Source organism: Meles meles, chromosome 15, assembly GCF_922984935.1.
Source record: "Meles meles chromosome 15, mMelMel3.1 paternal haplotype, whole genome shotgun sequence".
NCBI lineage: Eukaryota > Metazoa > Chordata > Mammalia > Carnivora > Mustelidae > Meles > Meles meles.
This window is the reverse complement of record NC_060080.1, coordinates 39,901,086-39,927,250: the sequence shown is the minus strand read 5'-3', so window position 1 is coordinate 39,927,250 and position 26,165 is coordinate 39,901,086. Positions and strand designations below refer to the sequence as shown.

The window sequence follows — 26,165 nt, the reverse complement described above, 5'->3', positions numbered from 1 at the left end:
TCAATAAATAAGTATTTCATAGTTATGTGAAAAAAAAAAAATAAAAGGTCTGAACATCTGTGTCCCCTCAAGTTTCATGTGTTAAAATCCTACCTTCCCCCCATATGATGGTATTGGAAGTGGGACTTTTGAGAGGTTATGAGATCAGGAGAGCAGAACTCTCGTGACCAGAACTGGCGCCCTTATAAAAAGACCCCAGAAAGCTCTCTTGCGCCTTTCTGTCGTGTGAAGCTACAGGGAGAAGACGGCTGATGGTGAAGAAGCAGGCCCTCACAGGACACCAGACTTGCCAGCACCAAAATCTTGGTCTTCCTAGCCTCGAGAACTGTGAAAAATAAACGTGTGTTGTTTAGATGTCACTCACTCTGTGATATTTTTCTTATGGCAGCCCAAAAGGACTGAGATAGTTAATCTACTCCAAGACTTGCCAGAGTCCTCAATGTAAAAGATTTATGCATCACTAGGAAGAGAACTTATTTCCCTGCCTTGTCCATGTTCTCAAGCTCTGGAATAAGGTTTAGTAACAATATGCTATGGACTTTCACTCATGAAATCTTCCCAACTCTGGGCAAGAAGTTTGGTTGTTGTCACTAGATGGAGTTGAAAACAAAACTCCAGTGACCTTCTCTAAGCCTCTGATGGCAGAGTGAGGGGTCAGTCCCAGGTCATTCTCCCCGGCACCAGCACACTGACTGCATCACACAAAATCAACAGTTAACATCTACGGACCACATATTATACACGGCAGGCACTGATCTCAGTACTTAATATGGACTATCTAACCTCATCTTCACCACCTCACAAGAAAAAACAAAAACCATACTTAAACAATCCTATGGCTACAAAATTTTAAAAGAAGAAGACATACAGACAGATGGCCAACAAACACATGAAAAGATGCTCAACATCACAGATCATCAGGGAAATGCAAATCAAAACCACAATGAGATACCACCTTATAGCTGTCAGGATGACTAGAATCAAAAAGACAAGAAATAACAAGTGTTGGTAAGGATGTGAAGGAAAAAAAAACCCTTGTACACCGCTGGCAGGAATGTAGCTTATTATAGTCATTGTGGTAAACAGCGTGGAGGTTCCTTAAAAAATTAAAAATAAAAATACCATATAACCCAGTAATTCCACTATTGGGTATTTAGCCAAAGAACAGGAAAACACTAACTTGAAAAGATACACACACTCCTATGTTTATTACATCATTATTTACAATAGCCAAGATGGGAAAGCAACCTAAGTGTCCATTAACAGATGAACGGGTAAAGGAGATATGGTGAAAATATATATACAACAGAATATATATATACAACAGAATATTATGCGGCCATAAAAGGGATGAGATCAAGCCACTTGCAATACCATGGATGCACCTAGAAGCTATTATGCTAAGTGAAATAAGTCAAACTGAAAAAGACAAATACCATCTGATGCCCTTCATAAGTGGAACTTAAAAAAAAAAAAAAAAAGGAACAAACAAAAAGTACAATCAGAACTATAAATACAGAGAACAAACTGATGGTTGCTGGAGGAGAGAAGAGGTGAGGATTGAGCAAAATGGATGAAGGAGATACAGGCTTCCAGCCATGGAATGAGTAAGTCGCAGGAATAAAAGGCACAGCATAAGGAATATGGTCGAGGATACTGTGATAGCGTTGTATGGTGACAGACGGTAGCTATACTGTGGTGAGCACAGCACACAGTGTATAAACTTATCAAAGCACTGTGTCTTACACCTGAAACTAATGTAACACTGTGTGTCAAATAAAAAAAATTTTTTAAATATATAAAACATTTAAAAATAAAAGTACTAAGTCTCTCAAATTTTTTCCCAAGTACCCTATTGGTAGAGCAGAGCTGAGTAGGGGACACTCTACTCCAGGAATCTGAGTGGACAGCCAGGAGCAGGCTGTGGGAGGTGCTGACGTTCTTTGAATGCTCAGTTTTCCTTTAAAACTCACCTGCATTTTACATTTTGCTTCAAAATAAGCCCACACTTATTTGACAGTAAAATGGTTCTAAGTATTTACCAAGTAGATTTCTTGACCTCTTTCTCAAGAATCTTCTAGAAAGTTGACTACCTGAGGCAAGATGCACTTCATTCAACTCATGGGTCACTGCCTCATAATGTAGCTCAGCCTGTCAGTTCTATGAGAGGCCAGGGCTGGCACTCACTAGGGTCCTCTCCAACCGTCCATGGCTTGGACCCCACCCCACTGTTGGCCCACCACAAACACAAAGGTGAGAAACATGATAACGACCAGGTATTCCCCAGATTCAAAACACATCTGTTGGTCATGGACCTCCCAGGGCCCAGCCTGCTCACCCAGGGGCTCTGTGTCCTGCTGGCCAGCCTTCTTGTGAACCATGGCTGGGTATGTGACTGTCAACTTGCTGTTGTGCTCCTTTCGGACAACTGACCGCCCGGTCCTATATGTGAGAACAGTTGTGACTCAGAAAAGAGAAACCTCAACAAGACATCAAGTAACTGGCCAGAGGCTTCTGGGAAAAGGGAGAGGTAAGAGCCCGGTTACTCACTTGCAGTGGGGACACCGCTTAGCAGTCATATGTGCCTTCCAGAAGTAAGCAATGAGTTTGCTCCTGCTCTCACAAACATTTTTCACCTGTTGAGAAAGGGCAAAGAACTTGCGGTACCATCTGAAGAATCCTGGGGTACACATTCACTTTACAGTTTTTACCTTTTTAAAAAAAAAGACAAAGAAAGCGATCCTCTTTCTGAAACAATATTCCCCACAGAACCCTGATACAGCCAAACTCTGCTGATTACTGAGTGACTTCTTTAAGCCTTAACTTTCCTCAACTGTAACACGAGAATGAGATTAACTCCTCATAAGCTCCTCCTAAGAGTTCATGAATGAAGTGGGGGACTTGGAATACAGCGAAGTCCTCAAGAAATGCTAGTTAATTTAAAACAAACCTCTCCGTACGCAGCTAGCATGCCCTCCCAGCTGCCTCCCTTGGAAGGCCCTCAGGGTCCTAACAAAGGCACATCCACAGTAAAGCTATACAAATGGGTCTGAGCTTCGTTGCAAATGAAACCTTCCTGAGAGATTCTGTAACTTCCATTGGACTCTACCCCAGACCAATGAAATCAGAATCTCGGGTGTGGAACTTGGGCATAAGGCGAACTCGACTTTAAGATGAGCACCTGAAAGAGGAGTACAGGCTGATTAGTATGCCATCTGTCCATCCACTGAACAAATACTGACACACGTGCTGTGGGGGCGGGGGAGGTGAGGAGGTGGCAATGGTTTACAGGGGTGGAAAAAGAAGAAAAGGACACGGACACCACTGTTAGTGTCCACCATAACCTTGCTGGACACTGGACCTATACCACCTGACTTCATCGAATCCTCTCATCGGGCCTGCAGGCACGTTAAAGCAGAGGACACAGAGGCTCAGGGACAGCAGGTAACTTGTGAAGTTGCAGGCCTCTAAGAGGCAGAACTGGGATTCAAACCCAGGTCTGCCTTGGGGCAGCTGAGGGCACACACAAATGACAACATACAAGGATCTGCGATAATTACGCTAAAAACCAAATGTTAGAGGAAAAGAGAGAGACAGGATAACTCACATGAGCACCATGGGATCCCAACAGATTGTTCTGTACGATTTTGGCCGTATACTGTTCCAACTCTTCCTGAATTTCGAAGGCAGTAGGATCAGCATTTTCTTCCAGAAACTGAGGAACAAAGAGAAAAACCATACTACCGGAGTAAAGCAAGCGTACGACTGCTAGCACCACAGGGGTCAGCCTCTCCCAGGGTGGGAGGGTTTAGTTCAAGGGAAGAGAAGGAAACTTCACGCTGTGCTGCATTTTTAAAATAGCGAAGCAACACTGCTGTTAAAAATATATATATATTTATCAAAAATATCTTGCTTCTGACAATGGTGAGCAAAGTTATTCAGACCAAACCTAAAGCTGTCAAGAACCAAGATAAGCGACAATACTCAAAATACTTAAATACTTTAAAGCTCCAAAGAGCTGACAGGACAGTGAGGAACAGGCAGATGGAACTGAAGGGGAGTCAAGAAACTAGGAGGTCAAACCCCATGGGGGTCATGTTTGCTCTGATGCAGGGCTGTGGCGCGGCAGGTCTCCAAAGTGGCCCACAGTGTGGTTATGCTCCCCTGCAGAAGGCACTGCCAGACTTCTGATCCTCTCTGGAGGACAGCAGTATTATCCTAGGCCTCACATTAGTCCCACTGAGAACTTCCTAAGTACAATGATTAAAAAACCCAAAACACTGGTCAAAAATAAATACACAAAGACAGGGGAAAGAGACAAGGTTTCTTGGGATTTGGACACTATCTTGACAATGAAGGTGACTATATGGGTGATGGTTACTTTGTAACTATTTCCTAGACTATAGGATTAATGTGCTTCTGTGTATATTTTACCCAAAAAAAAAAAAAAGAATGTTAAGGTAGTAAGCAGCATGAATCTTATGTCAACAAATCTGAAAGTTTCCATCAAATGTACTAGAAAAATACCTAGAAAAATAGAATTTACTCTGAGTAAAGCTTTAAGAAGATCCTCATCTCTCTCTCTCTCTCTCTCTCCCCCTTGGACAAATTTGACTTTGGGTTCATTTTTTGGCTCTGTTCCCCGGAAACCACATATGCTTATATGTACATACCAAACTTCTAATTCCAGTCCAACACCATAGAATTAATTCTGGATCTTTTCTCTTTCATGTATTTGTAACTCCCTTCTCTAATAGTGTGAAATCTGGCTTGCCTTATCCTTAAAATTAAGACTTATTGGATCAGTCCCCTCCCTGTATGTAACCTCTCTCCCATCACTGCTGCTACCTCTCCCACGCATGACTCCCTCTCACTCGACTTGGGCACCCACCCCCTATGCTGAGCTCTTATCCCTAAATGAACAGCTTCCTCATCCTATGTGAGCTCTGATGTTCATGCTGGGTTGCCCACACATGCAGGGGTGTTCTCCTCTTGCTTGGGCTCCGACAACCCACCTAAGGCTATACCTCTGTATAGAATCCTATCAGCTCTGTCCACCTAATGTCTTTAAGACTAAATTACTCAGGAAAGGGAAGTCGAAAGGAAAGGTGAAAGGTTCCCCTTGTGACAAGAAATAAGACAAAGATGCCCGCTGTCTCTTCAACAGAGTAATGTAGATCCTAGCCACCAAAATAAGGTAAGAAAAAGAAAGAGAACATATAAGGCTTGGAAAGAAACAAAAGTGCCATTAGTCACAGATGATAAAATGGTGTTGAAAATCAACAAGAATCTATAGGTAAAGCATTAGAATGTTAGCTATGTTGTTTCAGACAAAAATCAATACACAAAAATTACTCCTATTTTGATATACAAACAGAAGACGAATTTTACATAAGACACTTAATACTAGCACCAGAAAATCTGAAGGAATTTTGTATTGTAAAGAGAAAAAGGTCTCTATGATAGATTTGGTGGTCCCCATCTTATCCAAGTAATCACACTCTTAGCATTACCAATAATAAAACCAGCTGGCAGCCTGGGCCTCCTGAAATGACACCATACAGTGTAGCTCACGTGGTATAGGCTCCATTCTTACCAAAACATGAATCTAGTGAGGGAATAATCAGACAAATCCTGAATGTGAGAAGTCCTACAAGACAATTGGCTTTGAGTCTTCAAAAAAGTCAATACCATGAAAAACAATTTTCTGCATTAAAAAAGACCAAAGAAATGTACAATCCAAAGCAATGCATAAGCCTCCACTGGCTCCTACATCCAGAAAAAAAAAAACCTCAGATAGGTAAAATGGTATTTCAGGGTTATTTTCCCTAACAGTTCTTCAATTTCTCTTATGGCTTCATGTTTTCATACTGAGCTATTGGTATGTAGTTGTAAGACGTAAAGATCAAGCATTCTGGTGACTATTAGGATGACAAGCCTGGGGACAACACACAAAGAGGCCTGTTTTCACTGCTTTGGCTCGCCTGGTTTTCACACCAGTCAGCACCCACCTACCCTGTTCAGAATTCTCTCAAGCTCGTAGACTGCCTGTAGGGCACCCACTTCCAGAACTCGCAGCTGGCACACTAAGAGATGAATCACAGCACGGGGGCAGGTCAGCATGTGACAGTTCAAACAGGAGCCCCGGAGCAGCAGGTAGAGTTTCTAAAGAGAGGGAAGAAAAAGCAAGATAATTAGAGACAGAATAATCAAAGTAATTTTCAATGTATTTAAGATTTTTGTTTTTATGTAGCCAGTTTATTCCTTTGAGAATTCCACTTCCAGGGTACCTGGGTGCCTGGGTCAGTTAAGGGCCCGACACTTGATTTTGGCTCAGGTCATGATCTCAGGGTCATGGGATCCAGCCCATGCAGGCCTCTGTGCTCAGCAGGGAGCCTGCTCAAGATTCTCTTCCCCTCTCTCTGCCCCTCTCTTGGCTCACATGCAGTCACACACTCTCTAAATAAATAAAATCTTAAAAAAAAAAAATTCCATTTTCCCTGATACACCTGGAAAGGTCTCCATGACTCTACGAACTAAATAAATATTCCTGTGTATTTCTTCTTATCATTTCATTTTAATCCTTTAAAAGTTGAAATTTATTCTGGGTCTGAGGCAGAGAGCTACTTTCATTTTATTTAACTAAGTACCAGATACTAATTTTCATATTTAAATATTTAATTTAAAATATTTTATAGGGGCACCTGGATGGCTCAATGGGTTGAGAACCTGCCTTCTGCTCAGATCATGATCTCAGGGTCCTGGGATCTAGCCCCACATTGGGCTCTCTGCTCAATGGGGAGCCTGCTTTCCCCCCGTCTCTGCCTGCCTCTCTGCCTACTTGTGATCTCTCTCTCTCTGTCAAATAAATAAATAAAATCTTTAAAAAAATAAAAAATAAAACATTTAACAATTAAGGGCACCTGGCTGGCTCAGTTGGTGGAGCATGCAACGCTTGATCTGGGGGTTGTGAGTTCCAGCCCCATGTTTGGTGTAAAGATTACTTAAAAATAAAATCTTTAAATAAATAAAAAATAAAATATTTAATAACTAAGGGCACCTGGCTGGCTCAGTTGGTGGAGCATGCAACTCTTGATCTGGGGGTTGTGAGTTCCAGCCCCATGTTTGGTGTAAAGATTACTTAAAAATAAAATCTTTAAATAAATAAAGGAAATATTTAATATTCAAAATATTTAGTTTTTAAACACATACCAAACTTAAGTTTAGTTAAATATTTGGTATGTAACTGAACACTGTATTTAAGACAATTCTTTGCTCAACACGGTTAACAGATAAATATCACGAATACTGTCATCATGGAGGCTAGGTTAAGTGACAGAAAAAGCTGAAAATACACAAGTAGGACTCTAGACAGGACCCTCATTCTTAGTTCACTGTCTGCCCTTTTGGGCTTTGCTCCTCTTCCAACCAAGTAAAAGCCTACAAATCCACCGGAAGAGCTCAGGGAAGGCTCGGAGAACTCCCGAAGTCCTTCTCTTATCAGGAAGGGCATGAAGCCCCTGAAATCTAAAGTGTAGGGGACGAATTCCAAAGCTTTTTCCCTATGTGAACAGAACCAAGCTGTGGCTCTTCTTAACTGGAAGCAAATGGAAATTCATTTAGTTAGGTCTAGAGGCCAAGTTGAATTTATTGGACTTGGCTCCTCCAGATCTTATTTTATTTTAAAGATTTTATTTATTTATTGGACACAGAGTGAGATAGTGAGAGAGGGAACACAAGCAGGGGGAGTGGGAGAGGAAAAAGCAGGCTCCCCGCTGAGCAGGGAGACCTATGTGGGGATTGATCCCAGCACTCTGGGATCACGACCGGAACCGAAGGCAGACACTTAACGACTGAGCCACCCAGGCGCCCCTGATCAAGATTTTAAAGCTCACGGTAGAGAGCACTTTAACTCCGTGTCTAGAGCTAACTTTCTTGGACACCTGTAGTGAGGCCAGCGGTGGCACTCACAAAACCCACCAGCAGCCCCGAGACCCCCACACGTACAGAGCAGCCCAAGCCAAGAACGTACATCAAAGAGGAGAGGGTTGTACACAGTGAGCGGAAGGTCAATGTGGCCCAGGTGGCCAGAGCAGTTGTTGAAGTCCTGCACGCAGGTGGAGCACACCTCTTTGGAATCTGCAGGGCCCAAAGCTAAATCGTACAGGCCATTCACCGACGGGTTCCCCAGGCTGTCCAGGTAACGAGGGTTCGTAATGGACTTAACACTTAATTTCCTAAAGAGGTAAAAGAAAAATCAAGGGGAAACTAGGTTACCCAACTTCTTGGATGTTTCTTCTTTGGTGCTTCAGAGTTAAATGATGATTTCATGTTAGTTTCCTCAGACATGCTGACAACTTGAGCCTGTAGCATCTGTGTATGCCTTGCTCACCCTGCAGCTCAACACTTAGCAGAGTCTACATGCAATAGTTGCTGGGAAAATACGTGCTTAACAGACAGGAGTGGTAAAATATTTAAATACAGGTTTAGTGCAAATCTTGCATTGAGTACAATGGAGACTGTTTATAAATAGTCAAGTACCTACACATGTTACATGCTTTACAAGCAGCACTTAGTCTGACTTTAACCCTCCGAGAGGCCATCACTATATGCATTTTTCTGAGGAGGAAACTGGGGGAGAGAACAGTTAAGCAATTTAATCCAGGTAACACAGCCAGGATTACAGGGAGGATAGAGGCAGGATACGGACCATACTTAAATCCAAAACCCACATAGTTTAATAAAGAAAAAATAACCCAATAATCCCTACATGCAGCAATAGTAAACTGACGTTAAACACAAATATGCAAAACTTTGAGAAGTGTAACCTGTTTCACTAAAAGTTTTATTACAGTATCTTATGTTTGGTTTTAAGGGGGCTCCCATAGGACACCTAACTACTTTTACCAAAGTATATTCATGCCAAATTTGCTTTTTAAGTTTTTGTGTGTTTGTTTGTTTTTTTTTTACTTTGGAAATAAAGACAATTATCCAAATCTCACAACCTAGAAAAATAACACTGATAACATTCATAGACATAGCTCTATGGATATATTTTTAGAAAGATAACTGGGATCATTTGGTATTTTTAGCATTGCATTTGTCTATTTTCATTTAGCAGTAAATGAGTGTTTTTATGTCACTAAAATTCTTTGGAAACATAATTCTTAAGAGTTATAAAATCTTTCATTAGGTGGCAATTAAGAATTCATTTAACCAAATGCTATTTTAAATGAGCTTATGAAACCTATCTGCATAAGGATTTTGCACCGGATACTTCAAACCTGACTATGTCCTAAAAATATAATTATTTTCTCAGTAGAGTGGAATCCCTGAATCAAAGGGTGCAAAATGTTTTAAAACTCCTGATACATTCTGCAACCTTGCATTCTAGAAAAGGTGGGCTAATAGTAGATTGCCTGTCTTTATTATCACTGATTCTTAGCACTTAAAAATCTTTCCAGGGGCTCCTAGCTGGCTCAATCAGTACAGCAGGTGACTCCTGATCTCAGGGTCCTGAGTTCGAGCCCGATGTTGGGCATGGAGCCTACTTAAAAAAAAAACAAAAAACAACTTTCCAAATTTCAGGTGGAAAAATGCTACTCCACTATCACTTTAATTTTTTATTATAATTATTTCAAGTTGTTTTAGTCCTTTACTTACTTTGAATTTAAATCTTAATGTTTTCGTTACTGTACTACATGTGCCCCTCACACATAAGGACATTAATCTTTTACTATAACGGTGTCAAATACTTTTCCCAGTTTATGATTTGGCTTTTGTTATTTTTCACATTAAAGGTTTAAAAATCCTTTAACACCTTCGTTGAGATATAACTCACTACACAATTCATCTTTTTAAAGTGCACACTCAATAGTTTTTAGCCTATCTAGAGTTGTACAATTATCACCAGTCTATTAAGAGTATTTTCATCCCCACTAAGAGAAACACTGTACCTATTAGATGTCACTCTTTGTCACAGAAATAAAAGAACTTGCAAACAGTTAAGGTCCCGCAAATAGAGTTCCGAGGGTGTGGTCAAGACCGCCAAATGTTATGGTGATCAAAATGAGGATTTAAGAGAGTCCCCTTGATTTACTAACTAGGCAAAGAATATAGAGGGTCCTAGCAAAGAGAAGTTGTCGCTTTCAAATGAGTCTTGAAGGATAACCATTTTGATTATGTGTTTAATGAACCACCTCAGGGACGTTGCCACTCCACAGACGCTGGTTAATTACCAAAGAAACTGATGGACGCTAACATTGCAAACTAGGTCCCGGCGCAAACTCTAACCTAGCCCACCCGGCTCTAGACAGTCCGTGCCAAACCAAGACTTATCTAGAACTACGAATCCCAAAAGGCCACGCGCCGGACAACCACTAACTCAGAGGATAAACAGAGCGCAAGACATTTTGGGAACTGTAGTTTACAGCGCCGACCTCAACAGGCAGGCTCTCCATGCTTCCCACCAACTCCTTACTTGAGTTCTTCCGCCGAATACATCCCGAAGGAAATGCCCTGAAGCCTCCGCCAGGGCATGTTCTTTGAGCCCAACATCTTCTAGGTAATTTCCGAGTTCTGACACCCAGAGAGAGATTCCAATCAACACCGGCAACTTAACTCAGCTTCAAGCCAGCAGCCACCATGTGATTTAAAATGCGCTTGCGCGCGAGAAAGCTCGCTAGTTTGAGATTTACGTGGACGAGACCACTTTCACTGTAGGGGCGAAGTAATTTGACGACTTTCGATCTACCTCTTATTTTGAAAATATCGAAGACATATAAACACTGAAATAATAGTTCCTGAAAATTTCTTCGAGGCAAGTGGAGCGTTTTGAGTCTTTAACTTCCGTAGCAAAGTCTTTCAAACCATGAGCTTTTTTAACCCCCTAATTCTTGATCGCTTTTGTCTTGTTCCGTCTCAGCCAATAGCCGAGCCCCCTCTTGGTGATCCTGAAGGTCGAGGTCACGCTTTCCCAGGATGTTTCGCGAAGAAGCCAAGGATGGCGGCGGTTACGGCGAGCCGGTGGCTGCGCTTTCGCTGCAAGGTTTGTCTGACCCTGACGGGTCAGCGGGCAGGTCCGTGTGGACAGGCCTCCAACTGCAGGTAAGACACGCATGGAGAACCCAAGAGAAAGACCCTTTAGCCATTCGTCCTCTGTGTGGGGAGGACGAGAGCTGGGGAGCTAGGTACAATGGAGTGAGACGCGCATGCGCAGTTTCGCGGCCGCGTGCTTAACTCGACACGCGGAGCTGGAGTCCTGGGAAAAGGGCTTGAAACTCATTTGTTAGACGTCACTTATTGGGCGGCTGGTTAATCCTCGAATTAAGAACTGTCGTTAAGATTAGGATCCTGCTCTCTTGGAGCATGCGTTTTAGTGGATGTGGCTGCTAACAACCCCGTCCCAAGTTTTTAAAAATAGAAAAGTATGCGCCCTTCCTCATCTTTATCAAACGGGGAACTCTGAAGATTTTCCCAAATTAAGGGCAGTTTATGAGGGCCAGTGTGTGCTGGATGCTTTCGGGATGGTTGGCCAAAGAAATTATCTAGGTCTTCATAAAAACAAAGAAGTGTAAAAGATTGGAGCACAGCCTTTGGATTGCTGTGATTGTCACACCTGAGAGTTGTATTATTTAATTTTTTCACTAATTACAAACAGTGGTGGTGTGGAAGTAGTGTCAGTAGTTTGTAATGAAAAGTTGGGAAAACCCCAATTTTGAATTCGACGTTTGCCAATTTTTTAGTTGGTTAATAGATTTTCTCTTTTGTAGACTGCAGCTAGTAATAATTGTCCAAAAAATGGTGAGGAATAAGTGAGCTGTGTAGCTTGAGGTATACGTCTTATATGCGATACCTGCACGCAACTTATCAAAAAAGGAGAAAGTGCTTCACCTGATGCTCTAGAAGCCTTAATGCTGCTGTCTATCCCGGTCCTTTTCCTGGTAGTGCCATTGTTGACATTTTTCTACTCATTTCCATTGTCTGACATAGCATCTCTCCCACTGCATTTATCCACAAGACAGCAGTGGTCATTATATCCTGATGTCAGGAGATACAGATAGCATGGTTTATAAGAGTTGATGCCTCTCTAAAGTTGATCCTTAGCAGAAAAGTAACGTTTTAAAACGATGCCTGAGACCAGATGCCAATAGAGGAAGTGAATTTTATACCTAATCACGTTCTGGCAGTTTTAGGAATGGTACCAATGCTGTGTAGGAAGGGAATACATAAAATAATAATGCACATGGCTATGTGCTATTTTGATTGTATTTCTTAGTGTTATCAGAACATTTTAACTCAGTCATGGGTCAGTGACTCTGTATTTTGGATGAAAATATCAGCAGTTTCAAGTTTAAATGAGCGCATACATATTTGGCAAATTACTGATTGTTCAGTGACATGGGATGAAAGCCTGATGATCTTAGCTTAATAATTTATCGTAATTGGTGTAAGTGGGATACTCTTATCATCATGAGTGTGTTATTCATATAAAATAAGGAGCTCATTAAATTATCCCTCTTGGGGTGCCTGGGTGGCTCAGTGGATTAAGCCGCTGCCTTCAGCTCGGGTCATGATCTCAGGGTCCTGGGATCGAGCCCCACATCGGGCTCTCTGCTCCGCAGGGAGCCTGCTTCCTCCTCTCTCTCTGCCTGCCTCTCTGCCTACTTGTGATCTCTCTCTCTCTGTCAAATAAATAAATAAAATCTTAAAAAAAAAAAAATTATCCCTCTTGACCTTAGTCAAGATTAACAAAGTTGAAAGTCCCTTATGTTTCAAATCTGCTACTTTAAGTGGTTCAAATGATATTGAAAATTTTTCCCTGATTTTATTTAACGAGATTGACTAAAAAATATTGACCATATTGTGTCCTTATCTTGTATCTGTTTTGTAATGGTTTTGAACTTGCTGTCAGGCCATGTCTTCTCAGTATACATTGACATGAATCATTCAGTTATTTTGATCCATGACAATTGGGAAATTCGGTTCAAATGCACATAGGTGAAGGTGAGATGGAAACTTCATTAATGGGTACACTTCAGGGATTTTATTTTTTGCAGATTTTATTCTGGAAGTGCAACTGTCCCAAAGGTTGAAGGAGCTAATGTAACAGGTACGTAAAAATATATTGAAATGGTTTCATTTTTGTGTTAACACGTTGCACTTATTTGTAGTAGTAGTATTGGGAAACTGATTTACTTTTATTTTTAAATTAAGGGATTGAAGAAGTCGTCATTCCAAAAAAGAAAACTTGGTGAGTATTCCATGTTCATTCAAGTGATTGAGGGCAAAACATTTGTAGGTAAGGAACCAGTGACATGAAGAACGATAGAGAGCATTCCTCGGGACAAAACAGTGTGGGAGAAAAACTTGGGATTTGAAAAGAACATAAAGAAGAAGGTGGAGAGAAGTGAGTGAATGGGGCATGAGATTTACATAAGGGTTAAGAGATCTTCTGAACTAAGTTTGGGTTAAAGTTAAATAATGGTTAATTTGTGAACATCATTATTAGAATAACTTTTCCCCCCCCATTTAAGAAAGTTCTTAGAAGGTTGGCAGACCAGACAGAAGTTCTATCTTTACAGTCTTTAATGAAGTAAAATAAAATAGTGTGGACAGAGTTTAGCCTTTTTTAGTTAACTAGGTAGACCTTTGAATACATTGCCTTATTCAGCATTTGTTGAATATGTGAGAACTGAAACTTTCCCATAGAATTCTTTTTTTCTTTTTTTTTTTCCCATAGAATTCTTATAGTAATGATTTTGAATGCATTTTATGACCCTAAAAATCTAGGTCTTCTCCAAGTAAGACTTGAAGATCAAGTCTATTTAAAAAAAGAATAAACCTTTTTAAGTTAGAGAAGTAATTGACTATTGTGGGGGGGGGGTGGGTTAAGTGCAAGAAGGCAGTAAAATTACCAACAATCCCTCTATTCAGACACCGTTTACTTAATCTGTCTGTCCTACAGTAAAATGTGGATAATGACAGCACCAGGCCTAAAGGAATAAAGGAGCATTTGTTTTTTGTTTTTTGTTTTTTTCCTTTTTTTTTAAATTAATTAATTAATTTATTTTTTCAGCGTAACAGTATTCATTGTTTTTGCACCACACCCAGTGCTCCATGCAATACGTGCCCTCCCTATTACCCACCACCTGTTCCCCCAACCTCCCACCCCTGACCCTTCAAAACCCTCAGGTTGTTTTTCAGAGTCCATAGTTTCTCATGGTTCATCTCCCCTTCCAATTTCCCTCAACTCCCTTCTCTCCATCTCCCCATGTCCTCCATGTTATTTGTTATGCTCCACAAATAAGTGAAACCATATGATACTTGACTCTTTCTGCTTGACTTCTTTCACTCAGCATAATCACTTCCAGTCCCGTCCATGTTGCTACAAAAGTTGGGTATTCATCCTTTCTTTTTTTTTTTTTTTAATAAACATATAATGTATTTTTATCCCCAGGGGTACAGGTCTGTGAATCACCAGGTTTACACACTTCACAGCACTCACCATAGCACATACCCTCCCCAATGTCCATAGCCCCCTCCTCCTCTCCCAACCCCACCTCCCCCCAGCAACCCCCAGTTTGTTTTGTGAGATTAAGAGTCATTTATGGTTTGTCAGGAATAAAGGAGCATTTGAATAGCGCCTTCCATGTAGTCAGCTCTCAAAGGAGCACTCTTTTTAAAGTTCTGGGATATAATTTTTTTATATAAGTTACAGTTGATTCTTGAATAACATGGATTTGAACTGTGTGGGTCCATTATATTTTTCCATAAATACAGTACCGTATTCTTATGCTTGTCTTAAAAATTTTTTTTTCTGGCTAACTTTGTTATAAGAATACACTGTGCAGTGCACCTAGGTGGCTCAGTTTGTTAAGCAACTGCCTTCAGCTCAGGTCATGATCCCGGGATCGAGTCCCTCATCTGGCTCCCAGCTCCATGGGGAGGCTGCTTCTCCTGACCTTCTCCTCTTTCATGTTCTCTCTCACTGTCTCTCAAATAAATAAATAAAATCTTGGGGGGAAAAAAGCATAATCTTGTGTAACGTACTTAATGTACAAAATATGAATTAATCAGTTCATGAAGTGTGCATTAATCAATTGTTCATGTTATCAGAAAGACTTCAGTCAATAGGCTATTACGTTTGGGAAGACTCAAAAATTAAACATGGATTTTTGACTCTGCAGGGAACACGAGAGTTGGTTGGCACCCCTTGTTCAAGGGTCAGCTGTATTCATTTAGTTTGGGAGAATTGATTTGTATCTATGAACGAGGCACTTTCTTGCGGCATTCATGTCTAAAGCACATTACCAACCCACTGTGCCTCTGTCCCTAAAGGAGGTACTACAGAGAATACGAAAGGGAAAATTTGGAGGATGTGCTCAAGTGGTTTACGATATAGTTGAGTCACGTGCATGTTTTAAATCTTACATCTTAAATTTGTGTAAGTACTAATCTTACACGTGGCTGGAGGCACACAAGATATGATAAAATCAGTAATGATTATATTACATTAATCAAGGGGAGTTATATTGAATATGTAGAAATTTACCTGTGCCTTAAATGAGTAAGATTATTTTATTGGAATCAGAATCACCAGGGAGGGCACCTGGGTGGCTCAGTTGGTTAAGCATCTGCCTTCAGCTCGTCTCATGATCCCAGGGTCGTGGGATCAAGTCCCGTATCCGACTCCTTGCTCACTGGGGAGCCTGCTTCTTCCTCTCCCTCTACTGCCAGCGCGTTCTCTCTCTCTCCTGTGTCTAATAAATAAAATCTTTAAAAAAAGAATCACCAGGGAATTTTGTTTAAAATGCATATCCCTGTAGGTAATTCTTGTGAGCCCTAAAGTATGAGACCTACAGATACACAGAACAGTAAGGTAGAATGGGACATGACCATGACATATTTGCTGGTAGGAAGAGGCCAAGCAGGCAGTCCTGTGAAAAATGGTCTTTCAGAGTAAGGGAAATAAGGTAGCTAGTAGAGAGCATTGGCCAGTAAACTGAGGCCCAATTATTTATGGCCCAGGAAATAAGAATGGTTTTTACATTTTTTTACACTTGAAAAAAGTGAAAAGACTTTTTTTATTTGAGAGAGAGAGAGAGCATGAGCAGGGAGGGTCAGAGGGAGAAGCAGACTCCCTGCTGAGCAGAGAGCCCAATGTCGGGTGCAATCTAGGGATTCCAGAATCATGAACTGAGCTGAAGGCAGTTGCTTAACCACCCGAGCCTCCCAGGCTCCCCAGAGAAAGTGAAAAGACTTTCATGGTGAAAATTATATGAATTTCAAATTTCAGTGTCAGCTAAAACTGTTTTGGAGTGTAGCCTCATTTGCTAATGTTGTCTGTGGCTACTTTTATTCTATACTGGCATAACATACAACGGAGTCCCTGTGACCTATAGAGTAAAAAATACTATTTGTTTCTTTAAAGAGAAAGTGATGATTTCTGTGCTCAGGAATTTAGGGTTTTAGACCTGGAAGAACCATAAGGACTACAAATTCTTGTTGCCTTATTTTAGATATCACCTTTTAAAGTTGTGATCTCCTAGGTCACTCAGGTAACATAGAAGACGTCAACAAATTATACAGGGTCATTGTGAGTTTTCATAGGTGAATGTGATGTGATAAAGGCAGTGTTGTGGGCACCTGGGTGGCTCAGTTAGTTAAGCGACTGCCTTTAGCTCAGGTCATGATCCCAGAGTCCCTGGATCGAGTCCCACATCGGGCTCCCAGCTCCATGGGGAGTCTGCTTCTCCCTCTGACCTTCTCCCCTTCGCAGGCTCTCTCTCACTCACTGTCTCTCTCTCAAATAAAATCTTTTAAAAAATAAATAATGGCAGTGTTGTGAACACGTTAATCTGAATTGTGTAGTGATTTTAGGGATGACAGGGAGTCCATTTATGATCAGTGCATTGGTAACTCGGTCCTAAAAGAAATAGATACTAAAACTTACTAGAGGGGCACCTGGGTGGCTTAGCTGGTTAAACATCTGACTCTTGAGGGGCGCCTGGGTGGCTCAGTGGGTTAAGCCGCTGCCTTCGGCTCAGGTCATGATCTCAGGGTTCTGCTCAGTGGGGAGGGGATCCTGCTTCCCTCTCTCTGTCTCTCTCTGCCTGCCTATCTACTTGTGATCTCTCTGTGTCAAATAAATAAATAAAATCTTAAAAAAAAAAATCTGACTCTTGATCTCAGGGTCATGAGTTCAAGCCCCATGTTTAAAAAAATATATATTAGATTGGCACAGAGAAGATGTGGAGAAATGGATGCCCAGATACATTTGTTGATCGGGCACTCAATTGAAATAATACTTTGGAGGAAAGTTTGCAGTCATAATTTAAAATGTGTATACCTTATTGAATAGCTATTCTGGGGGAGCACTTGCATAAATCCAAGTACTTATGTGTTTTTTATAACTTGGGAGTAATAACAAGCTGAGACAGTCTAAATGCCTGTAGATAAGTGGGTAATGAGAACTGGTTTTCATTTAAAGAACTAGAGTATATGTAGTAACATGAATAGTACAGATTTACATAAGCAAATGTTGAGAATGACGGTGTGTGTTTTTTATGGCTGTGTGTGTGTGAGAGAGAGAGAACTTGAAAAGTTCTGGAAATACAAAAACCAAACTTGCAACGCCTGGCTGACTCAGTCGGTAGGGCAGGGTGTAGAGAATTAAATACCAAACTCCGTGGAGTAGGAGGCGGGGGCCACAAGATGACCCCATAACCTGTAATGTTCTCATTTGTATTTTAGGGATAATGTATCCATTGAGGTTGCTTTTTAAAATTACTCTTTTTAGAAAAGAGAACTAGTGAGTACTCTGAATGTCATAATCTTACTGTCATTTGTTCAATATGTTAGGAAGATATGTTGACTTGCTAGGACATACATGCTAACGTAGGCTTTAGGGGATGCCAAGAGATGTGAGGATGTCTTCGTCTTGAAGAAATTACATAAATGTGTGGGGTTTTTGTTTTTAAGATTTTATTTATTTATTTGATCCCAGGATCCTGGGATCATGACCTGAGCTGAAGGCAGAGGGTTTAACCCACTGAGCCACCCAGGCGCCCCCATAAATGTGGTTTTTAAAAAAGGATAGAAAATCCAGTGGATTTTATATACATCAGGACATTATTCAGTCTTGATGTAATACAAAATTTCCTGTATGTTTTTTCTATTTGAGATGATTTATGTTTATATAAATGTTACATTAAACTTTTTCTTGAAAAATGCTTTTGGTTTATTAAATTGATCTCACTGTTGGAAATGAAACACAAAATGTAACAGAAGTAAAAATATATTTAGAGACAAATTACCTTGGTTTGTCTATTCAGTGAAATCTTCTTTTCTGGTAGTTAGTGAGGGTCTCCACTCATAGCACAGCAGACAGCTGGCCTGAGATTTTTATAAAGCTTATATAGTTGAGAGGTTCTAAATGAGGAGAGTACAGCGGAGTCATCTGGGGATTCAGTAAGAATGTATGTGACAATTCTCTGTGGAACTTGGAGTATTTGATTCAGGGAGTCCAGAGTGCATCTTGTGATTTATTCTCATATGTAGCTGAGTTAAGAGCCACCACTTTAGATAAAAGAAGCCCAGAAAGTGCAATGAGAATGCCTAGGAAAATGGGGCACCTGAATTTGAGCCCCATATGGGTATAGAGGTTATTTAAAAATAAAATCTTAAAAAAAAGAATGCATAGGAAAATGGGTAGGGCAAGATTAGACTCAGGATAGATTGTTTCATGAGCTAGGGGTGGAAATCGCTAGGCCTTTGGAGATGGTATGATGACCATGCCAGAGAGGGTAGGCAGAGTATAGTAGGAACATGTACTGCCCACCTTTAGGCAGAAGCATAGGACAGGTCTCTCATTTTCTAGCTTGTTTTTCTAGCGATCTTGAGGAATAAGAGCTGGCTTTATTTGAGACCTAAACTTTATTATTGGCCAGTCCATACTGAGAGTAGAATCAGTCACTTGTTCGTTTGTGAGTATGGAAATCCCTGCTATGGGGTAACTTGTGCTTCTTGTTCTTAGGGACAAAGTGGCTGTTCTTCAAGCACTTGCGTCCACGGTGAATAGGGTAAGTAGACTTTTAGCTTTTTGTTGTGGATCTTGAAAGTTTCTTAGAAATGATCTAATCCAGTCCCTTCATGTGATAAATGGGGAAACTAAAGCCTTTAAAGGAACTGACTCTAAAAGTGCTTGACTTAGGCCCTTGTCTTTTATCTCCAAATTCAGTGTTTTTATCCTAAACCAGTAATCCTTAAACTTAATTCCCTGAAGAGCTGTTGAAATGTCCAGCCCTGGGGATGGTTTGGGTGTGATACTGTAATGCAAGTATCTGTGGACCAACTTTGAGGAATATTGTGTTTACAGTGCTGTAAATAATGCAACGATTAAGAACGTGGGTCTGGAGCCAGTGTTTTGTTTCATAGCTGAGCAACTAGCTTTGTGATCTGCATCAAAAAGTTATTTTATTTCTTGATGCTTCTATGTGTTTATAAAGTGGGGATTAATTATGGCATCAAACTTTAAGGTTACCGTGTGAAATAATTTAGTACAAAATAAAAGGATTTAGGGCAGTGCCTGGCACAAAAGAAGTGCTCAGTAAATGCTGGCTCTTTTATTATTACTGCAACTTATTTTAGTGAAATATTTGTCAATAACTTGTTCTGTTGACAGTTCACAGAGTTTATAGTCTGATAGGTTAACTAAAATCTTGGTAAATGCCTCCAAAATGGGAACTTTTTTTTTCCTTTGAAGAATCTCTACACCCAGATCTTAAAACTAGCATATCCGAACCGAAACCTTTGCTGTCTCCTCAATAGCAACTCCATTATTCTAAATGCCAAAGTCAAAACCGTAGGAGTTATCTGTGACTCCTCTTTCTTTCATGTTGCACGTTAATAAATCCTTTGTTTCTTCCTTTAAGATAACATGTGTGTGGAGTCCCATCATCTCTCCAGGTTAATGACTGGCTGGGAGAACACTCAGGACTCAGGATATATCCTACAGCTATGATTTATTATAGAAAAGGCACAAAGCAAAGTCGGCCGGGGCAAAGTCACACGGGGTAAAATCCAGAAGAAACCAGGTGCAAGTTTCTGAGAGTCTTTTCCCAGTAGAGTCACACAGGACACTTTTCATTCCTCCAGCTGAGTTGTAACAGCATGTGTGAAACGTCTACCATGAAAGTTCATTAGAGACTAAGGGCCCAGAGGTTTTTCTGGTGTCTGGCCACATAGACACCCTGTGCCTGGCACATACCAGAATTCCAGACTTTCAGAAGGAAGTACAAACAGTTTAGGCACAGCGAGCCGTTTCATCAGTCCCGGGGGTGGTGGGAACCCTCCCCAAATCCAGGTTTCCAGGTGCCAGCTAAGGGCCAGCCTTGCAAGCAGGCCTTTCTAAGGACAGCAGTCTCGGGCCTGGTAACTCTTTCTGCACATCATCAGATTCTGCACTCATATCATCACCACAGTTGCTTTCCTCGTGTAAGTTATTAACATCTAATACTCTGGACTGATCCCAGCAGGCTCGGTCTCTTACACTGCACCAGCTCCCCACACACTGCTTGCAGTTAAGCAGCCGTGATGATCCCAGTAAAATGTTGGATCACATCACTCCTTCCTCAGAACTCGAGTGGCCTAATTTGTCATAATTGGGATAAAAACTGAGGTCCATATGAGGGCACCTATGGCCCTCCCGCTATCCTCCCCACCCCCACATTACCTCTGACAGCGTCTCTTGCTATCTTGGACACCGCAAGCCTCCTGGGCCTCCTGGCTAATTCTGTTCCCAACAGGCACAGCTCTGCCTCAGGGTCTAGTGTTTGCTTTTCCTTCTGCCTGGACTGGTTCCCCAGGTACTCTCATCACTTGCTCCCTCACCTGCTGCACTCGACGTCAGTGTTGCTTCTTCAGTGAGGCCTTTCCTGACCACCCGACTTAAGTTGTAGACCTGCTACTTTCTTGTCCCTTTTTGTACTTCATTTTTCTGCATAGCAGTTACCTGTTTTTCATTTACTGTATGTATATTGTTTATTTTTACTTTCTGGAGGTTCCCCCCCATTAGACTAAGCTTTATTGGGGTAGAGGGTGATTTTATTGTCTCCCTGGAGCGAGAATAATGCCTGGCACGTAGGTGCTCTGTAAATAATGAGTAGGACGGCACTGAACTATGGCTGTGGCAGTTGGGGTAAGGGACAGTGGAGTCGGTAGGGGAAGTTAAGGAACTAGCATCGGCTGGATCTGATGATATCTCAGTTGACTAGAAGTAGTGGGACAGGATCTACAGGTTGGACTGCAGATTGGTCAGTACCATTCACTGAGAGAAGACAGGACAGGTGGTAGCTTCGGGGAAGTTCACTTTAGGGATCAATTTGGCTTGAGGCATCTGAGCTACAGGGCCAGAGTGGAATTGTTTCACACAGACGGTTGGAGGACTTGGAAATCTTATCTAGGGAGGGAAGTTAGGAGATAATGGGAAGAATAAATCTAGTAAGTTAAAAGAAGCCCAGCATGTCACCAGAACTAGAGGCCCCAAACAGGTTTCTGACAGGGGTGGTGCAGAGGGTCAGAACCAGAGCCAGGCACTAGTTTGAGTGTAATCAGGGAGTGAGCAGTCCGGGGCAGCTAACGGAGAACCGCCACCTCTGGTTTACCATTACCTGACTGCCTCGTTCAGTAGAGTGACATGACCACATGAAATGAGCCTCCCATGAGTATGAAGGGATATCGGTTTGGAAAGTGGCAGCAGGAAGCAGAGACCCCCCAAAAAATCCTACTTCTACTTAATCCTACTTAGGTATGAGCAGCCTTCTCTTGAGAGGTGCCGGGCCCGCTCTCCCCTGGAGAGTCTGAGTCAGACAAGGCATCAAGGGGACAGTTAGAGATTCTGGATGTAGGGTGAGTTTTCCCTATGGCACAAAGGTCCCAGAAGACCCAGGAAAGTAGGCTCTAAGGGAGAAGAGAGGAATAGAGGAAGTAATTGGGGGCCAGTTTTCAGTGAATGGTACTGAAGAGTTGTTCAGGGTTCTCCCTAAAACAGGGTAAAGCAGTATGTAGAACGTTCGACAACAGGACACAGGAGAAGCTGCTGCTATTAGCTCCTTCCAAGAGGGCACTGCACTATCTTCTATTTGGGGAAGGGACTCTTGGTGGGTAGTGGCTAGGTTTGAAGGTGTGCAGGACATCGGTGCCCATATTGGTTAATTCAGAGGATCTTTCATTTAAAACAGCACTAGTTCCTGGAAGCACCCTCAGATCTGAAGAAGCAGTCGCGGGAGTTTGAGTCATTGTTTGCTGTGTGTGTAATGACAAATGCGTATTACAGAGCTAAGAGTGTGGTATAGATGTTAGTGTTTTTCTGACGACAAACACACACATATTTCTGTATGTGTTATGTATCTAATACTTATTTTACAGTGTTTTTGGTCATCAAAACTCAAGGTCTTAATGAAAATCTAACTAAAGAGACTTCTGTTTCTTCACAGGACACTACGGCTGCCCCTTACGCATTTCAGGATGATCCTTATCTCATACCAACATCCTCTTTGGAATCCGTGAGTATCTTTGTGCACTTTTTCTAGCATCGTTTTATCTTGTTCGGGTATAAGCACGGATACAGAATTTGACTTACATGTAAAAACCTTTGAAAAGTTAACAGTTCAGAGTTTTGGAGATTGGCTGTGGGAAGGATTTGGGATTTAAAACTTAGGGCTCCTCACACTGGAGCAGTCCACTCGGCTTCAGTGCGCTGGTTTCATATACCCCCAGCTGTATAAGATGTGACCTAAAATGTCACACTCAGTAGCAGAGGGGGACATACAACAGCATGTAATTTAACTTCTGATTGGGCTTCTGTGTATTGCTGCATTCTTGGGTGGGGGGTGGATGGTACTTGCTAAGAGTGTCATTTTGATCTCTTGAGTCAGTTTACATCTAAATCCTTTTCTTTATATAGCGTTCGTTTTTATTGGCAAAGAAGTCTGGGGAGAATGCAGCAAAGTTCATTATTAATTCATATCCCAAATATTTTCAGAAGGACATAGCTGAACCTCATATACCGGTAAGGAGAGGTAATTGTGATTTTTCAGGTATTACTAAGTAAATGTAAATGAAACCAAGTTTTAGGGCTAATATTTCAGTAGCCACTTGAATGGCCTTAGTATTTGGGTGAAGTCTTTTGATGTATATGGTTATCTTTGCTTCAGTAGTAACCCCCCCCCCCCCCCAAACACCTGTCTGTGTTTGCTCCTCATTTTGTTTTCCCTGTTTGGCTTCTGTGACACCAGAATCTTAGGTCTTTACCTCTGTGACTGTTCTTCTCAGTTTTTTTGAGTAGCTTTTCTATCTACTACTTAAGTGTGGAGGTCTTCTTAGGTTTCCAGGCCCAGTCATTGTCTTTTTCCTGTCTGCAGTTTTCCCGCGGCAGCCCTTCTAGTCCGTTTGGCATTCTTGTAGACCTGGCCCAGATCCTTCAAGCTTTGATATTTGATAGTCCAGTGTCCTGGTTTCTCTTCAGTGTGTGTCAGCCCTTCGGCCTTTCACTTTGAACTCTAAATTGTATTTCCAGCTACCTCTGCATTGTGTCGTCATGGAGTGTGAGTGTTGTGCGGCGTGTTAGCTATTGTGCTCTGTGCCAGTGTTACCGTGGCCCAGTGGAACAGAAGCACCTCTGCCCTCCTGGGTTTATTAGTGGAAATAGGAGCCTCAGACCCATGTCCCAGACTCCTTGCTTCCCAAAAGGCACGCATCCAGGCACAGCCTCCTGCTTCTCAGGGAGCTTCTGCCAGTGACAAAGTAGGAGGTCAGTGTGATTGTGTAGGTGATGCTGCTGGAGTCCTGTGTGGAGACAGTGGCAGTGATGGTCCACTCGCACCCCTGGATGTTTCTAACCAGTAGTTCCTCTTCTGTGCTGATGAGTTGACCTCTGCTTGAAGCCTTGTGTGAGTCCCTGCCTCCCTGGTAGACAGCACTGTCACACCTTCTAGATGTCTCGTCATTTACATGCACATTGCTGTTCTTTCCTTCCTTGCTCTGTTAGATGGGGAGAACCTTGAAAGTAGAGAAGGCCTTTCACCTGTGCCTCTAATTCCTCGCTTTGTGCCTGGCAGAAAATGGTCAGCATTCAATAAGTAATGAAATAAACTAGTGAGTGAAGTAAAATCAACCGATCTTGGTGATGGTCAGTGTTTTTAGAGTATAAGAAGCATCCGGGCTGATGCTCCTTTGCAAATCAGATATACTCTGACACTGGGGAACAAGATTGGAAGGAAAGGAGAAAGGATCGTTTTGGCAGAGGATGAAATAAATTCAGCTTGAAGTTGGGGATTTTTTAGATTGAAATAAATATTTTGGGGGGCTTTTCAATTCTCCCTGAGCTAGGAGATAGCTAAATGATCTTGTTTCGAATCCCTGAGGGGTTCTTTGATCTTTTTTTTTTATTTAATATAATTCTTTTAAGTTATATTCCCTACAAAGATGTGTATATGGTGCCCCATGCGTGAAACATGAATTGGGACCATAAAGTTTTATTTTGGTGTGTTGGTGATAAAAGTTTAGTCCTGCTTGGTTACTGCCCTTTTACCTGTTTGTGGTAATTAGCCATCTTCTTTTCCTAGTGTTTAATGCCCGAGTACTTTGAACCTCAGATTGAAGATATAAGTGAAGCAGCCTTGAGGGAAAGAATCAAGCTCAAAAAAGTGAAAGCATCTGTGGACATGTTTGATCAACTCTTGCAAGCAGGTGACTCAGTTCATTTAAAGCACCCCTAGGAGGGGTACCTGGGTGGCTCAGTGGGTTAAAGCCTCAGCCTTCGGCTCGGGTGGTGATCTCAGGGTCCTGGGATCCAGCCCCGCATCAGGCTCTCTGCTCGGTGGCCTGCTTTCCCTGCCTCTCTGCCTACTTGTGGTGTCTGTCTGTCAAATGAATAAATAAAATCTTAAAAAAAAAAAAAAAGGCACCCCTAGGAACGTGGGCTTGGAAGTGGGCTATGCTTACGTGATCCCGCTGGTTGTGAGCAAAAGTTAGAAGGATCGCTGCTTGATGCTGTGGTTATGCTTTTAAGAGTTAATATTTCAAGTTCTGCTGCAGCTTTTGTTTTTTTTGGGAAATGTAAGCGAGATGGAGTCGCAACTTAGTTTACTGTGCTCTGGACTGTATTGTGCAGCAGGCAGAGAAATGAGAGAACCATTCTTCCTTGGCTTCTGTTTTTAACCTTAGGAATGTACATACTGTATTCACATTTCTTGCACTTTTTAAGTATGTTTGGAGGCATAAACAGACAAGGAATATTTAAAAAGGGAAGAGCACTAAACTGGGATATTGATTCTAACTCTGATACCGATTAGCTCTGTGGCTTTGGAAAAATCACTTAAATTTCTCAGAACTTCTGTCTCTAAAATTCTGACTGTCTGACTTTGATCTGGATGAACCTCTAGCGAAGTAGATCTCAATTGCATGGCCTGTAAGCTACCAAGACAACAGCGTACCTATAATAACATCAGAGGCAGTGGGATTGTAAGTTAATGGACTGAACAGAATGCTGTTCAGTGATTTAGGATAATAGTCAAACACAGAAGAGAGAGGAACTGGGCTGAATCACTCAGTACATTTTTCAGCACAAGAGACCTTTGCAGAAAGCTGTGTTTGATTTGAGAATATTGATGTATTGTCTGCTGGACATTGAATATACAGTTGAATTGCTGAAGCACATTATACTTTAGGGAGGCTTTTGCCTCTGCTTGTTGCATATGGTAATTGGTAAGTCTGCATTCAGGTACTCAGTGCTCAGACCTGTCTTCCTCTAGGTTCATACCACTATGTGCTGTAGGCACATGCGGACACTCCATACACGCCTCTAAAGACGGCGTGTCAGCCCCACAGCTCAGAGTAACAGAACAAGCCAATATGCCATGGGGGCGGGGGCGGGTAGAGGAAGCTTTACTGTCAAGCCCCTCATAAGTACCAAACACTTTGCTTGGCATTTCACATGCTGAATTTAATTCTATAATGCCTCAGGAGTTGCTGTGTTTTATAATCATTCTATAAAGGAAGCTGGTTATTAAGTAAGTTTCCAGGGATACAGAGTTCTGAGATAGTAAGATCCAGTCCAGTTCCCCTCCACAGCCTCTGTTCTCGCCACTGCCATGCTCTTTTAT

The 26,165-nt window shown here is 41.7% G+C and overlaps 2 protein-coding genes across 3 annotated transcripts in view; one reads left to right on the top strand and one right to left on the bottom strand.

Annotated features, from left to right (window-relative positions):
* POLR1A (RNA polymerase I subunit A) overlaps nucleotides 1–10,630 on the bottom strand; it is a 73,493-nt gene extending 62,863 nt beyond the window's left edge. The window contains exons 1-6 of the mRNA XM_045979335.1: nucleotides 10,481–10,630; nucleotides 8,033–8,237; nucleotides 6,016–6,165; nucleotides 3,608–3,715; nucleotides 2,551–2,636; nucleotides 2,339–2,442 (exon numbers count right to left, since the gene is read on the bottom strand). Coding sequence (XP_045835291.1) covers nucleotides 2,339–2,442; nucleotides 2,551–2,636; nucleotides 3,608–3,715; nucleotides 6,016–6,165; nucleotides 8,033–8,237; nucleotides 10,481–10,557 — 730 coding nt within the window. The 5' untranslated portion in view covers nucleotides 10,558–10,630. The remainder of the gene's footprint in view (nucleotides 1–2,338; nucleotides 2,443–2,550; nucleotides 2,637–3,607; nucleotides 3,716–6,015; nucleotides 6,166–8,032; nucleotides 8,238–10,480) is intronic.
* The window catches only part of PTCD3 (pentatricopeptide repeat domain 3), a 48,760-nt gene that overhangs the window by 6,819 nt on the left and 15,776 nt on the right, over nucleotides 1–26,165 (top strand). The window contains exons 2-8 of one of the 2 annotated variants that reach the window (XM_045979340.1): nucleotides 10,994–11,106; nucleotides 13,059–13,111; nucleotides 13,216–13,252; nucleotides 19,037–19,082; nucleotides 22,497–22,565; nucleotides 22,967–23,071; nucleotides 24,627–24,750. In XM_045979340.1, coding sequence (XP_045835296.1) covers nucleotides 10,994–11,106; nucleotides 13,059–13,111; nucleotides 13,216–13,252; nucleotides 19,037–19,082; nucleotides 22,497–22,565; nucleotides 22,967–23,071; nucleotides 24,627–24,750 — 547 coding nt within the window. Of the gene's footprint in view, nucleotides 1–10,993; nucleotides 11,107–13,040; nucleotides 13,112–13,215; nucleotides 13,253–19,036; nucleotides 19,083–22,496; nucleotides 22,566–22,966; nucleotides 23,072–24,626; nucleotides 24,751–26,165 lie in introns of those variants that run through there. The other variant, XM_045979339.1, reaches the window with a different exon arrangement.